Source organism: Tachyglossus aculeatus, chromosome 2, assembly GCF_015852505.1.
Source record: "Tachyglossus aculeatus isolate mTacAcu1 chromosome 2, mTacAcu1.pri, whole genome shotgun sequence".
Taxonomy (NCBI): Eukaryota; Metazoa; Chordata; class Mammalia; order Monotremata; family Tachyglossidae; genus Tachyglossus; species Tachyglossus aculeatus.
Window position 1 is genome coordinate 80,671,848 of NC_052067.1, and position 12,080 is coordinate 80,683,927.

Genomic DNA, 12,080 nt, shown 5'->3' on the forward strand with positions numbered 1-12,080 from the left:
TTAGGTTTTCACTTGTGACCAGGAGTCTGAACCAGATAATCCCTGGATGTCCTTTCCAAGTCAAGACCTCTAGAGATAGGCAGATGAATTGGGTGTTTTTTTATTACGGTATTTGTTTTTATTGAGCAGTAACTATGGGCCGAGCACTGTACCAAATACTGGCGTGTAGTCTCTCCCCGCACTTAGTACAGTGGTATGCACATAGTAAGCACTTAATAAATACTATTACTGCTATTATATACACGATAATCAGATTGGAAACAGCGTTGCCCCATACAGGGCTCACATTCTAAGACTCAGGAAAATGTCCGAGTCCTTGATCTGAACCCATGAACCTGGGACGGGATTTGTAGAGTGTTGAAGGTCATGGTGGAAAATGAGGCTGGCGATTGTTTTTATCTTTAGCTCCTCTAGAGTCTGTCCCAGAGATGGCTCTTACTCAACCTGACCCACAGCAGATCTGGATATCTTGCAGAAAAGAGCATAGTTTGCTTCTTAGGTAAATAAAAGATATTTTAGTGAGATTGTAATTTGTGGAATTCATTCATGTATGGAATTTAGAGTATTAACCTTTCCAGCCAAGGTATGGTTGATAAAGGTTTCTGAAGACAGGCACGCTTGGTGTCTGTACTCTGATGATTCCAGTCAATCAATCAATCAATCGTATTTATTGAGCGCTTACTGTGTGCAGAGCACTGTACTAAGCGCTTGGGAAGTACAGGTTGGCAACATATAGAGACAGTCCCTACCCAACAGTGGGCTCACAGTCTAAAATTCCAACTATTGAATTTATGAAGACATAAAATGTTTGATTTGATTCCATCAGTTAAGGAAGAAACATTTTACCATTTGACTTGTGTATTAAATCGAGTCAGATTGTGCATTTGTGTATGGTATTTTGGGTACAGTTTTGCCTTTGGCTTTCTTGAATGCTTTCTTTGCAAAGAACACTGTATGACGCACTGGAAAAGTTACAAAATTAGCAGTCATGGAATCTAAACAGTCCATCTGGTTGGGTCACTCCATGGAATCACAGGTTCTGTTGTGGTGCCTTGGTAACAGTGGGCTGGCTACCTGACCTCTTGAGGGTTCTTCCGGCTTTACAATAGCATGACACAGAATTCCTGTCCGCAAGCTACGTGCGGTCTAATCGGGGAATTGGGACAAACACAGTGAACACACATATAATTGTAGTTCAAGATGTTCAGTCCCCGTTTCCCCAGTCCTCAAGAACCTCCAGTGGTTGCCCATCCACTTCCACATCAAACAGAAACTTCTTACCAGAGGCTTTAAAGCACTCAATCACCTTGTCCCCTCCCGCCTCACCTTGCTACTCTCCAACAACAACCCAGCCCACACACTTCACTCCTCTAAAGCCAACCTATTCACTATACCTCGCTCTCATCTGTCTCACCGTTGACACCCTTGCCTACATCTTGCTATTGGCCTGGAACATCTTTCCTTTTCATACCTGACAGATGTTCACTTTCCCCACCTTCAAAGCCTTATTAAAATCACATCTCTTCCAAGAGGTCTTCCTCAACTAAGCCCTCATTTCCTCTTCTCCCACTCCCTTCTGTGTCACCCTTGCACTTGGATTTACATCCTTTCTTCACCCCTCCCTCGGTCCCACAGCACTTATGTACATATCCATAATTTATTTATAGTAATGCCCATTTCTCCCTCTAGACAGGGAACATATCTACTGACTCTGTTATACTGTTCTCTCCAAGTGCTTAGTACAGGGCTCTGCACACAATAAACACTAAATAAATAGAATTGATTGATCGAAGTGCAGGGGCCCCAGTCGTTATACCTAAAGTACGAATGACAGAAATGTGCAAACATGATTTTCAGGTATAGGAGCATGCTGAAATTGAAGGCATGACTAGAAAAGTAATAAGGCTCTTTCTGGGGTATATGAATGTCTTTTCCTTTGGCTGTAATTTATTTGGGTAGTTTTAATTTTGCTTCTATCTTGATGGCATTTACTTTAGTCCTATGGGAAAAAGTCTGTAGTTCAGATTTATGGGAGTATGTGGAATTACAGTTCTTCTAAAGTGCATGATGTGTAGATTTCTGAGTCAGGCAAAGTTCAGGGCGGATAAATATTTATTTTTCCTTGGATGCTTTTTAGAAAATCAAATTTGTGTTGTTGCGGGGGTGGTGGGAGGTGGGGATGGTGGTGTGTGTGTGTATGTGTGTAAACACACAGCCAGTATTCTGTTATTCAGGGGCTTAACCCAGACTGTCCATTTGAAAGAAGATGATAATAATTATAATTATGGTATTTAAGTGTTTACTATGTACCAAATCCTGTTCTAAGTGCTGAGATAACTAAATTGAAGAAGGATATGAAAATCTCCCCTTCCTCCCCACTTGAGCTGTCAGGAATGTTGGGGAAGAGAGGCTAGTAGCCAATTCTGAGGCCACGACGGCCCAACCTGGCTCCAGAACTGTGGATTCTGTAAGATCCCTGGGCCAGGCATGGTCATGGCTGTGGGTTTGGAGCATAATAAATACCTGTATTAAGTGCTTGTATAAGTACAAGATAATCAGCCACATGGGGCTCACAGTTTAAGTAAGCGCTTAGTACAGTGCTCTGCACACAGTGAGCGCTCAATAAATACTATTGATTGATTTAAGTAAATCAATCAGTGGTATTTATTGAGCCCTTACACTGCACTAAGCACTTGGGAGAGTACAGTACAATAGGGTTGGCAGACACATTCCCTGCCTACAACGAGCTTACATCTAGAGGGGGAGGCAGACATTAATATAAATAAAGAATATATAATATATAATTTAAAGATAGGTACATAAGCCCTGTGAGTTTGGGGGTGGGGCAAATATCAAATGCCCAGAGGTCACAGATCCAAGTGCATAAGTGTTGGCAATGCCACAGTGTGAAGCAGCCCCAGGGGGTTGGGATTCTGAAGGGTCAGTCAGGCAATGGAGGAGATTTGGGGTAGTAGAGGCAGCAGGCCTGGACAGGGATGTAAGCTTCTGGGCCAGCACAAACTGTGGCAAGGAACTGTGGCCCTGCGTAGCCCCAAGTTTGCAGCGACAGAGGAGCTGTGTGTATATACGTGTATATGAAGCAGCCTGGCTTAATGGAAAGAGCACGGGTTTGGGAGTCAGAGGTCAATCAATCAATCAATTGTATTAATTGAGCGCTTACTGTGTGCAGAGCACTGTACTAAGCGCTTGGTAAGTACAAGTTGGCAACATATAGAGACGGTCCCTACCCTACAGTGGGCTCACAGTGGGTTCTAATCCTGGCTCTGCCACTTGTCAGCTGTGTGACTTTGCGCAGGTTGGGCAGGTCATTTAACTTCTCTGTGCCTCAGTTCCCTTATCTGTAAAATGGGGATTAAGACTGTAAGCCCCACGTAGGACAACCTGATTACCCCGTATCTACTCCAGCACTTAGAACAGTGCCTGGCACATAGTAAGTGCTTAACAAATACCATCATCGTATGTGTGGGTGTCTGGGGGAGAAAGAGAGAGAGAAAGGGAATATGAATGAACAGAGGAGACCAGAGCAGGGGCCTCTCAGAGAAGGGGAGAAGATTAAAAAAAACCCAAAACTGGAGAGTGGCTGAGGTTGCAAAAGGGGAAAGAAAGTCAACAGGGAGAGGTGCAAAGCCACAGAAGTTCCTAGGTTTGGAAGTTTCATAGATCTCAACTAGTTATATTTATTAAACATCAACCTTTAAATGGAATATAGAAAAAACAACTGCCTTTTCTTCAGAGTCTCTGACAGGAGCAATTTCCCCTGTTACCCTGGCTTTCCAAGACTAATAATGTACTAGAAATAGTTGAGCTAGAACTGTCAGACAGTAGATTTGATCTCTGCACTACAGTGTAAATTAAAATTGGGGAAAAAAAAATAAGACCCACTGGGTGCATTTTCTTTTGTATAAACATTTCTCTTGTAGGACAGTTCCTGTGGAAAAGAAAGCAGAATGCTTTAAAAATGCCCTTGTTTGAGGAGATTCTGGTACAGACTGATTTTGAGCAGCAAAGCAACGAGCATTCATATACTGTTAGTACAGTGATACCAATGAAATAATTTACAAAATCGAATCAGAGTTTAACAGCCCCAAACCAAAGACTTACCTGTTAAAAAGACAGCAGCAGGTGCTCAAATCAAGCTCTGGCAGTTTCAGTCTTGAAGAGAATCTTGAACAGATAAAGGATAATCCCATGATTATATTCAGGCCGGTGTTGCCGAGGAAGATCTGTGGTTGGTAATGCATAGAGTTCTCCTGGTGCAGCCTGGTTCGACATCCCATTCTGACTCTCATGCGAGCACCTGCACGACCCGCCGCTCCTCAAAACATAGAGATGGATGTGTCCTCCGCAAGAAGCATCAAACAGTTGCCCAACGAGCCCCTTATGAATTGAAGATAACTAGCGAAGCTCGTAATCTCTTCATCATTAGACCCTAGCCAATTCATATTTCCTTTGCATTTTTGCTTGGGTGATTTTGAAGTACAGTTATTTTAATGTAGTTGACTGCAAAGTACAGAGCGCGGAAATCTGGCAGTAATAGCATCTTTAAGCTATATACAAATCAAGTAAGGAAATGAGTATTTCTCCTGTTCATCTTCATCTTTCTCTTTGAAAGTTCATTGCTTGGCAGTTGCTGTAAAAAATAAAACAGCAGCAGGTCAACTGGGTGAGATTTTGCATGCTTTCCCCCGGTCACACAGTGTATTGTATTTCTTTTGCATCTGGTTTCTCTCCCTTGCCTCCGTGTCTTAAACATTGAAGTTTAAAGTGACCCTCTATGGTCTCCTTGATTCGAACCAGTGAACGTGGGATGGAGCGGAGAAAGGATCCAACACAGATTGAAATAGCTTTATGAAAGCAGTTTACAAACTTCTTCTAAGTATATCAAGATGCTCCTGCTACTGTAGGCCAGAAATCAGAGCTGCGGCACGTGGCACTATACTAGACGAAGGATCCTCTACACTGTAAGCTCCTTGTGGGTAGGGGAAACACCTCTATCAACTCTGTTGTACTCTCCCAAGTGCTTAGTACAGTGTGCAACACTCAGTAAGCACTCAGTAACTATCGATAGGTTGATTGATCGATGTACTTGAGAGCTGGGTAATCTCATTTGTCTTCTAAAGAGGACACTTCTCCTTTCCTCATTAACAGTATTCCTGGCTTGGGAGACAGCATGTGTGCTATATCATTGTGGGCCAGGAATGTATCTTTCAACTCTGTCATACTGTACTCTCCCAAGCACGTAGTCCAATGGACTGCGCACAGTAAGCGCTCAATAAATACTATTGATTAATGACATCACTCCTAAAGCACTTTCTGATTGGTCCTATATAGGATTATTTCCTAGCTGAGGTGTGGTGTGATTGTGACCTAGTGCAAGTGACTAGAGAATTGAAGGGGCTAAAGTGTGTGTACTTGTGGTGATTGTTCACTCATTTATATGGACGGTTTTGTAAGTTGGGCAGAGCTGTGGGAAAAGGGCAGAATGACCCATAAGTACCAGTAACTCTAGACTGACTTCACTCCCTCGACAAATTCACCATAACAAATGCACAAACGTATTAGCATCGAATACTGAATTGTGTATTCGTCATTTGATCTATGTGGTTCTATTTAGTTGACACATTTGTATGGGTGGATAAGCTTTTTTTTTCACATAGGAAAGAGTCTTTTGGTACTTTGTGAATGACCTATAGTAGGTAATCAATAAACTGTCAACACAAAGAAAGAATACATGGTAAACAAGGTTCTGAAAGTAGTTTCCTTGCCACTGCCAAACAGTTGCTCAGTGTCCTTAGCTCAGGTTTCCAGGACCAACATTATTGAAGAATTCTTAACCACCCAACCACAGTCTTACAGCTGGTCTTAGAAGTGGCCAGTGCGAAGATTTTTTTTTCCTCAGAGGAAAGGACTATGTAAATGTGTGTCTGCCTGTCCTGACAATGAAAAGGAAGGAAATAGCTTACCTTAACCAAGTGCACAAACTTTAGGTCACTGGATGCTGGAAAACATGAGTTACTAAGAGGCTTGAAAGCATTGGTATAGCCCAGGTGGTAGAAGCTGAACCATCTATCTGTAGTCACAGTAAAGGCTGGGAAACTTCATTGAAATTTTTAATTTAATGAGCCACTTGTAAACAGCACGATAAGTGTTTCCAAATGAATAGCGTTAAAAAAAGGAATAGCCAAAATAAAACTGTCAGGTTATAAGACTAAGATTGATGTCTAACTATGTACTTATGCCTCATGTCTCCACAGATGAGCACTGGTAACTACACATTCGTTCCTTATATGATAACACCGCACAACAAAGTGTACTGTTGTGATAGCAGCTTTATGAAGGGATTGACAGAACTAATGCAGCCCAATTTTGAGCTGCTGCTTGGACCTATCTGTTTGCCTCTAGTGGATCGCTTTATTCAACTTTTGAAGGTGGCACAAGCCAATTCCAGGTAAGTTCTCTGATGCTATCTGGTGAAGTAAAGTGTATCAATCAGTCACTTTATTGAGTGCAGAGCACTGTACTGGGCACTTAGGTGAGCACAGTACAACAGAGTTGGTAGACATGATCCCTGCCCATGAGGAGTCTGTAATCTAGAGGGGGAGCCAAACATTCAAATGAATTATGGCTACATGCCTAAGTTCTTCAGGGCTGAGGTTGGGGTGAATGTCAAGTGTATATGTTTCTGCCAATGGTTTGAAAGTCCTACATTAGCTACCAAGGATTCTGCATCTGTTCCTCCCCCTTTCTTTGCCAATTTGGCTGTTTCCATAAGCATGTTTTGACGCAGGGTAGGAAGTTTTCCTAATTTCTGTTTTTCTCTCTAGCCAGTATTTCCGGGAATCTATTCTCAATGATATCAGGAAGGCCCGCAGTCTATACACAGGTAAAGAACTGGCAGTTGAACTGGCCAGGATACGACAGCGTGTGGATAATATTGAAGTTCTGACATCAGACATTGTCATAAATCTGCTGTTATCCTACAGGGATATCCAGGTAGGAACCTGCTACCGTATATTGAAGTCATTGCCCTCAAAATAATAATAATAATAATGCATTTATTAAGCACTTACTATGTGCAAAGCACTGTTCTAAGTGCTGGGGGATACAAGGTCATCAGGTTGTCCCACGTGGGGCTCACAGTCTTCATCCCCATTTTACAGATGAGGTAACTGAGGCACAGAGAAGTTAAGTGACTTGCCCAAAGTCACACAGCTGACAAGTGGCGGAGGCAGGATTTGAACCCATCAACTCTGAATCCAAAGCCCAGGCTCTTTTCACTGAGCCACGCTGCTTCTCAGAAGCACTGTGGAAAACCTACCTTGTGGACAGGAGGAAAAGGGGGATGTAGTTGATTATCAAAATTCAACTAATTAGACAAAAAAGTAGATCCCGGCTCTGTTGCAGTGTGAACTCCTGGGCATGGAGGAATTCTGTGAGAGAGTGTGGCTAGCTCAGGGCAAATAAAAACAATTCAGAGCACATCCTGCTAGCTGAAGGGCTCACCTTTCCCGTCTTCACCATTAATGCCTCAACAGTAATTTGCTATTGTATTTTCATCGGTCTGTGAACAAGAGAATTTCAGCATAATATTCACCACTATGGAGACAGTCATCCCATCAGCAATGTCCTCTTCAAACCAAAGGATATCAGTCCTAGGCTGGAGGGTGCTCATGTTTAGCAGAGAATTAAATTCTTACTTGATGTGGGGTGGTTTTTCCAGTGATTCGTAGTAGTGGTAATAGTATTTATTAAGCGCTTACTTTGCACAGAGCACTGTTCTAAGTGCTGGGAGGAAGTACACAGGTGGGAATTGGTCTTAAACAGGAAGGTGGATTCTTCAGTCAAAGCTTAGACTTCCCAATTCCTGCTCCTAGTTTCCATATCTGAAATCAGTTCTAAGCTCTAGCCATAGTCTATTGAGCGATGTGGTCAGCACTCAGTTACCTAGGTGGTGTCCTTGGGCAAGAACGGCCGATGAAGGACATTAGAGCTACAGTCTTCGTCGTGCTCCAAAACTTGTTGTTATAATTATGGTGCTTATTAAGTGCTTACTATGTGCCAAGCACTGTTTTAAGAGCTGGGATAGATGCAAGTTAAGCAGGTTGGACACAGTCCCTATCCTGCAAGGGGCTCACACTCTTAATCTCCATTTTACAGATGAGGTAACTGAGGCCCATAGAAGTTAAGTGACCTGGCCAAGGTCACACAGCAGACATGTACTGGAGTGGAATTAGAACCCAGATCCCTCTGACTCCCAAGCCCCTGCTCTATCCACTAAGCCATACTGCTTCTCCCGCAGTGTCAGCTAAGCTGGGAGGGTAATAAAATGAGAATATGGACCTGAAAGTAAATTGACAACAAGGAGCATCCAAGATATCCAACCCAAAGGAGAGAAAGATTGATCTGTAATTTTAATGTATAATGCCGTTATGTGTTGTGTGTAATCTTTCAGGGAATGCACTTTAAAGGAATATTCATTTTCTTTATCTGTGTAATAAGTTGTCCCTAGCAAAGAAACCGATTGTGGTTGATGGCACTTCCCTTCTGGATTTGTTTCTTCACTGTCCACCCATGGTTTCAGAAGTCCTTGGCATCAGATTTTGTATCCTGCCTTCCCAGCACAGTTTTACAATAGAACATTACTTCTGTAATCATTAAATTCTCCATTATATCCTTTTGTTTGCAAGGACTATGACTCTATAGTGAAGCTGGTAGAGACTTTAGAAAAGCTGCCAACCTTTGATTTGGCTTCCCATCATCATGTGAAGTTCCATTATGCATTTGCACTGAATAGGTAAGAAGATTTCTTTCTACTCATGATGCAGTAATTCATTATTTAACCTGCAGCCTTTCCCCAGAAAATGTGGATCATGGAATAGACCTCCTCCCTCCCAGAATTTCATACTGTCATCTATCATATTTCCATCTATTCCTGAGTAATTTGAATTGTTCAGAAGGACTAAATTCAAAAGGAACGAATCTCCTATTGGCTTTCTCACTGGGGGAGTGGGTGGGGAACCTTTCCTTTACTCACCTTCAATTCTTGAAATGTTGCCTCGTTCCCCGTGGTGAACAGTTTTTTATTACTATTTGTCAGTAGTTTGGGATTATTGATAATTTTCTCTAATGAGAAGTAATGAAAAGGATCTTCATTGTAATACTTCAGGGAACATATCTACCAACTCTCTTTATATTGTACTCTCCCAAGCACTTAATAAAGTGATCTCCACAAAGTAAGCATTCAGTAAATATGATTGATATTCTGAAGTAGAAAATATGTCTCTGTGCTTGAAGGATCAATCAATTAGTAAAGCAATCATATTTATTGAGTGCTTACTGTGTGCTAAGCACCGTACTTGGCACTTAGGAGGGTATAATACAAAGAGTTAGTAGATGTGTTCCCTGCCCACAAGGATGAGCAGTATTCTTGCAAGAACAAACCTGATCACTCTAAACATCCAGCTGTCACAGAGGCAAGGAAGAGCACAGAAAGCCAAGTAGAAAAGCCACTTGAGGTAAATGCAAAAACAAATGAAGCAAATTCAACCAGTGATTTAGTTTTAAAATGTCAGATGGCATCAACTCACTGACTTTATCCATCAAAATATAATGAAAATTCATCCTAATGTCCCTTTATCCAGGCCCCTTGTTTCTTTAGTGTTTTCCCAGGTAAGCCCTTTACTGGAATGATCTGGTCCATTCCCCTACCTCCATTTTCAACTAATCCATTAGTTTGAAGCCCCCGACAGAGACAACCTGCTGTTTTCAGCCATTGAATTACATTGACCATATCTAATCTTTAAAGTGGCAAGAAGGAGTGGAGAATAGAGTAAAATAGAAAGGTAAGGAGGCCTAGGACAAAGAATGAAGATTAAAGAGCATTATTCCATTTCTCCTTACAAGTGTTACTATACAATAACAATATATATGATGAAGTTAGATAAGCTTTTATGTAATTTGTTGAAATACAGAGCTCTTATCCTTCTTATAGGAGAAATCTCCCTGGAGACAGAACAAAAGCCCTTGATATTATGATTCCCCTGGTTCAATGTGAAGGCCAAGTTGCTTCCGATATGTATTGCCTAGTGGGTCGAATCTACAAAGACATGTTTTTGGACTCTAACTTTTCCGACACTGAAAGCAGAGACCGCGGAGCCGCCTGGTAAGATATTTTTATGATTGAAAAGAAAAAAAAATCCTCTTTCTGAAGTTAAGAACTATATTGCTGTTGTTAAATCATTTTTAGAACATTTTACATTCAAATGTACCGTGGACCAATTTGCTTCAACTGAAGTTGTTCCGAGGGAGTATAAAGTTCAGGTCACATTTTATTTTTGTGTTCCTTTGATATGTGTTCAGGTTCATACTGTTGTCATTAGAATTTTTCGTTGGCCTATAAGTAGGAAATATATTTCATAGCCTATTTTAGGGATGTTCAGATCTGAGAATTTGATTAATTTAAATCCAACTAGTATTGAACATGCACATTCTAACATCGGAGGAAGGTCTTTGCCCATGTGTGCAGAGGGCTAAACCATTATTCCTCTGAAAAAAGTCCAAAACCCACAGCTTTCTTAGAAGAGCCAAAATGCACAGCTTCCTTGCAAATCAAAGGGAAGATTTTCCACTAGTGTTTTTTTTCTAATTGTTTACATTCCTTGAAAGCCATACTCCTGAGCTCCTAAATCAACTTTTATCTCCCTCTCTGTTAATATGTCCTTTGGTTTGGTTCCAGGAGTCTGTAAAATCAGGAATCTGCCTACTGATCCAAAGGTGCTAATCCTTCCTTATTAGTTAATGCACTAATTTTTCCTATCTGCATCAAGCAGGGAGCAAGTTGGCTTTGTTTTCTCTGGAGACAGTTTCTCATTCTCATAATCATCTGCTCCTGTTGTATAAATCAGAATTAGGCAGGTGTTCATTATAATCAATCATTCTATCAATCTATAGGGGTTAAGATAGTACAGTGTAACAGATTTGGTAGACATATTCCCTGTTCATAATGCTGGAAACTCCATCACTCGCCCTGTACTGTCACATTTATTTTTTTTAATGGTATTCGTTAAGAGCCTACTAAATAAATAAATAAATAAGATTGACTGTGTGTCAAGCACTGTTTTTAAGTGCTAGAGTAGGTACAGGTTGGATACAATCCCTGTCCCACATGAGGCTCATAGTCTAAGTAGAAGGGAGAAAAGGAATTGAATCCTCATTTTGCAGTTGCGGAAACTGAGTTATAAAGAAGTTAAGTCACACAGCAGGCAAATGGCGGGGCCAGGATTAGTCAATCAATCATATTTATTTAACGCTTACTGTGTATAGAGTACTGTACTAAATGTTTGGGAGAGTGCAGCATTGCAATATAACAGATATGTTCCCTGCTTAGATCCCAGGTCATCTGATTCCCAGTCCCATTCTCTCCTTTCTTCCCCTTATGAGTATTATTATCAAGTTGATGGACCCTTTGTTTTATTGGAACTTCTCAGAGGCAATAGAGGAGAAAAGGTGCAGAACAAGGAATGAGTAGAAATGCCTAAAATTCAGCTTGTTAGTCAGATAGGTTTGCTACCATTAGGGTCCCTGTGTTAGCGATACATAGGTCCAACAATAATTCTCTAGAGATAATGTTTTAATATAGTGCTTGGCACATAGTAAGCACTTGACAGTAACTAAGTGGAGAAGCAGCATGTCGAAGTGGGTAGGGCATGGGCCTGAGAGTCAGAAGGTCGTGGGTTCTAATCCCAACTTCGCCACGTGTCTGCTATGTGACTTTGGGCAAGTCACTTCACTTCTCTGTACCATGGTTACCTCATCTGTAAAATGGAGGTTGAGACTGGGAGCCCCATGTGGGACAGGGACCGCCTTCAACCCAATTTGCTTGTAACCACCCCAGCGCTTAGTACAGTGCTTGGCACATAGTAAGCGCTTAACAAATGCCATTGTAATCATTATTATTATTACAAGTTCCACAGTTATTATTATTATTATTGTCTGCGTGGGGTGAGCTCTGAAGATGTTGGGGGTTAGAAGCCTGCCTCATGTAGATTTTGGGCAAACAT

The 12,080-nt window shown here is 41.4% G+C and overlaps 1 protein-coding gene across 1 annotated transcript in view; it reads left to right on the forward strand.

Annotated features, from left to right (window-relative positions):
* Nucleotides 1-12,080, forward strand: part of MAP3K5 (mitogen-activated protein kinase kinase kinase 5) — a 227,557-nt gene that overhangs the window by 101,857 nt on the left and 113,620 nt on the right. Inside the window, exons 4-7 of the mRNA XM_038766261.1 lie at nt 6,276-6,469; nt 6,846-7,014; nt 8,709-8,815; nt 10,013-10,183. Of these exons, the coding sequence (XP_038622189.1) occupies nt 6,276-6,469; nt 6,846-7,014; nt 8,709-8,815; nt 10,013-10,183 (641 nt within the window). The remainder of the gene's footprint in view (nt 1-6,275; nt 6,470-6,845; nt 7,015-8,708; nt 8,816-10,012; nt 10,184-12,080) is intronic.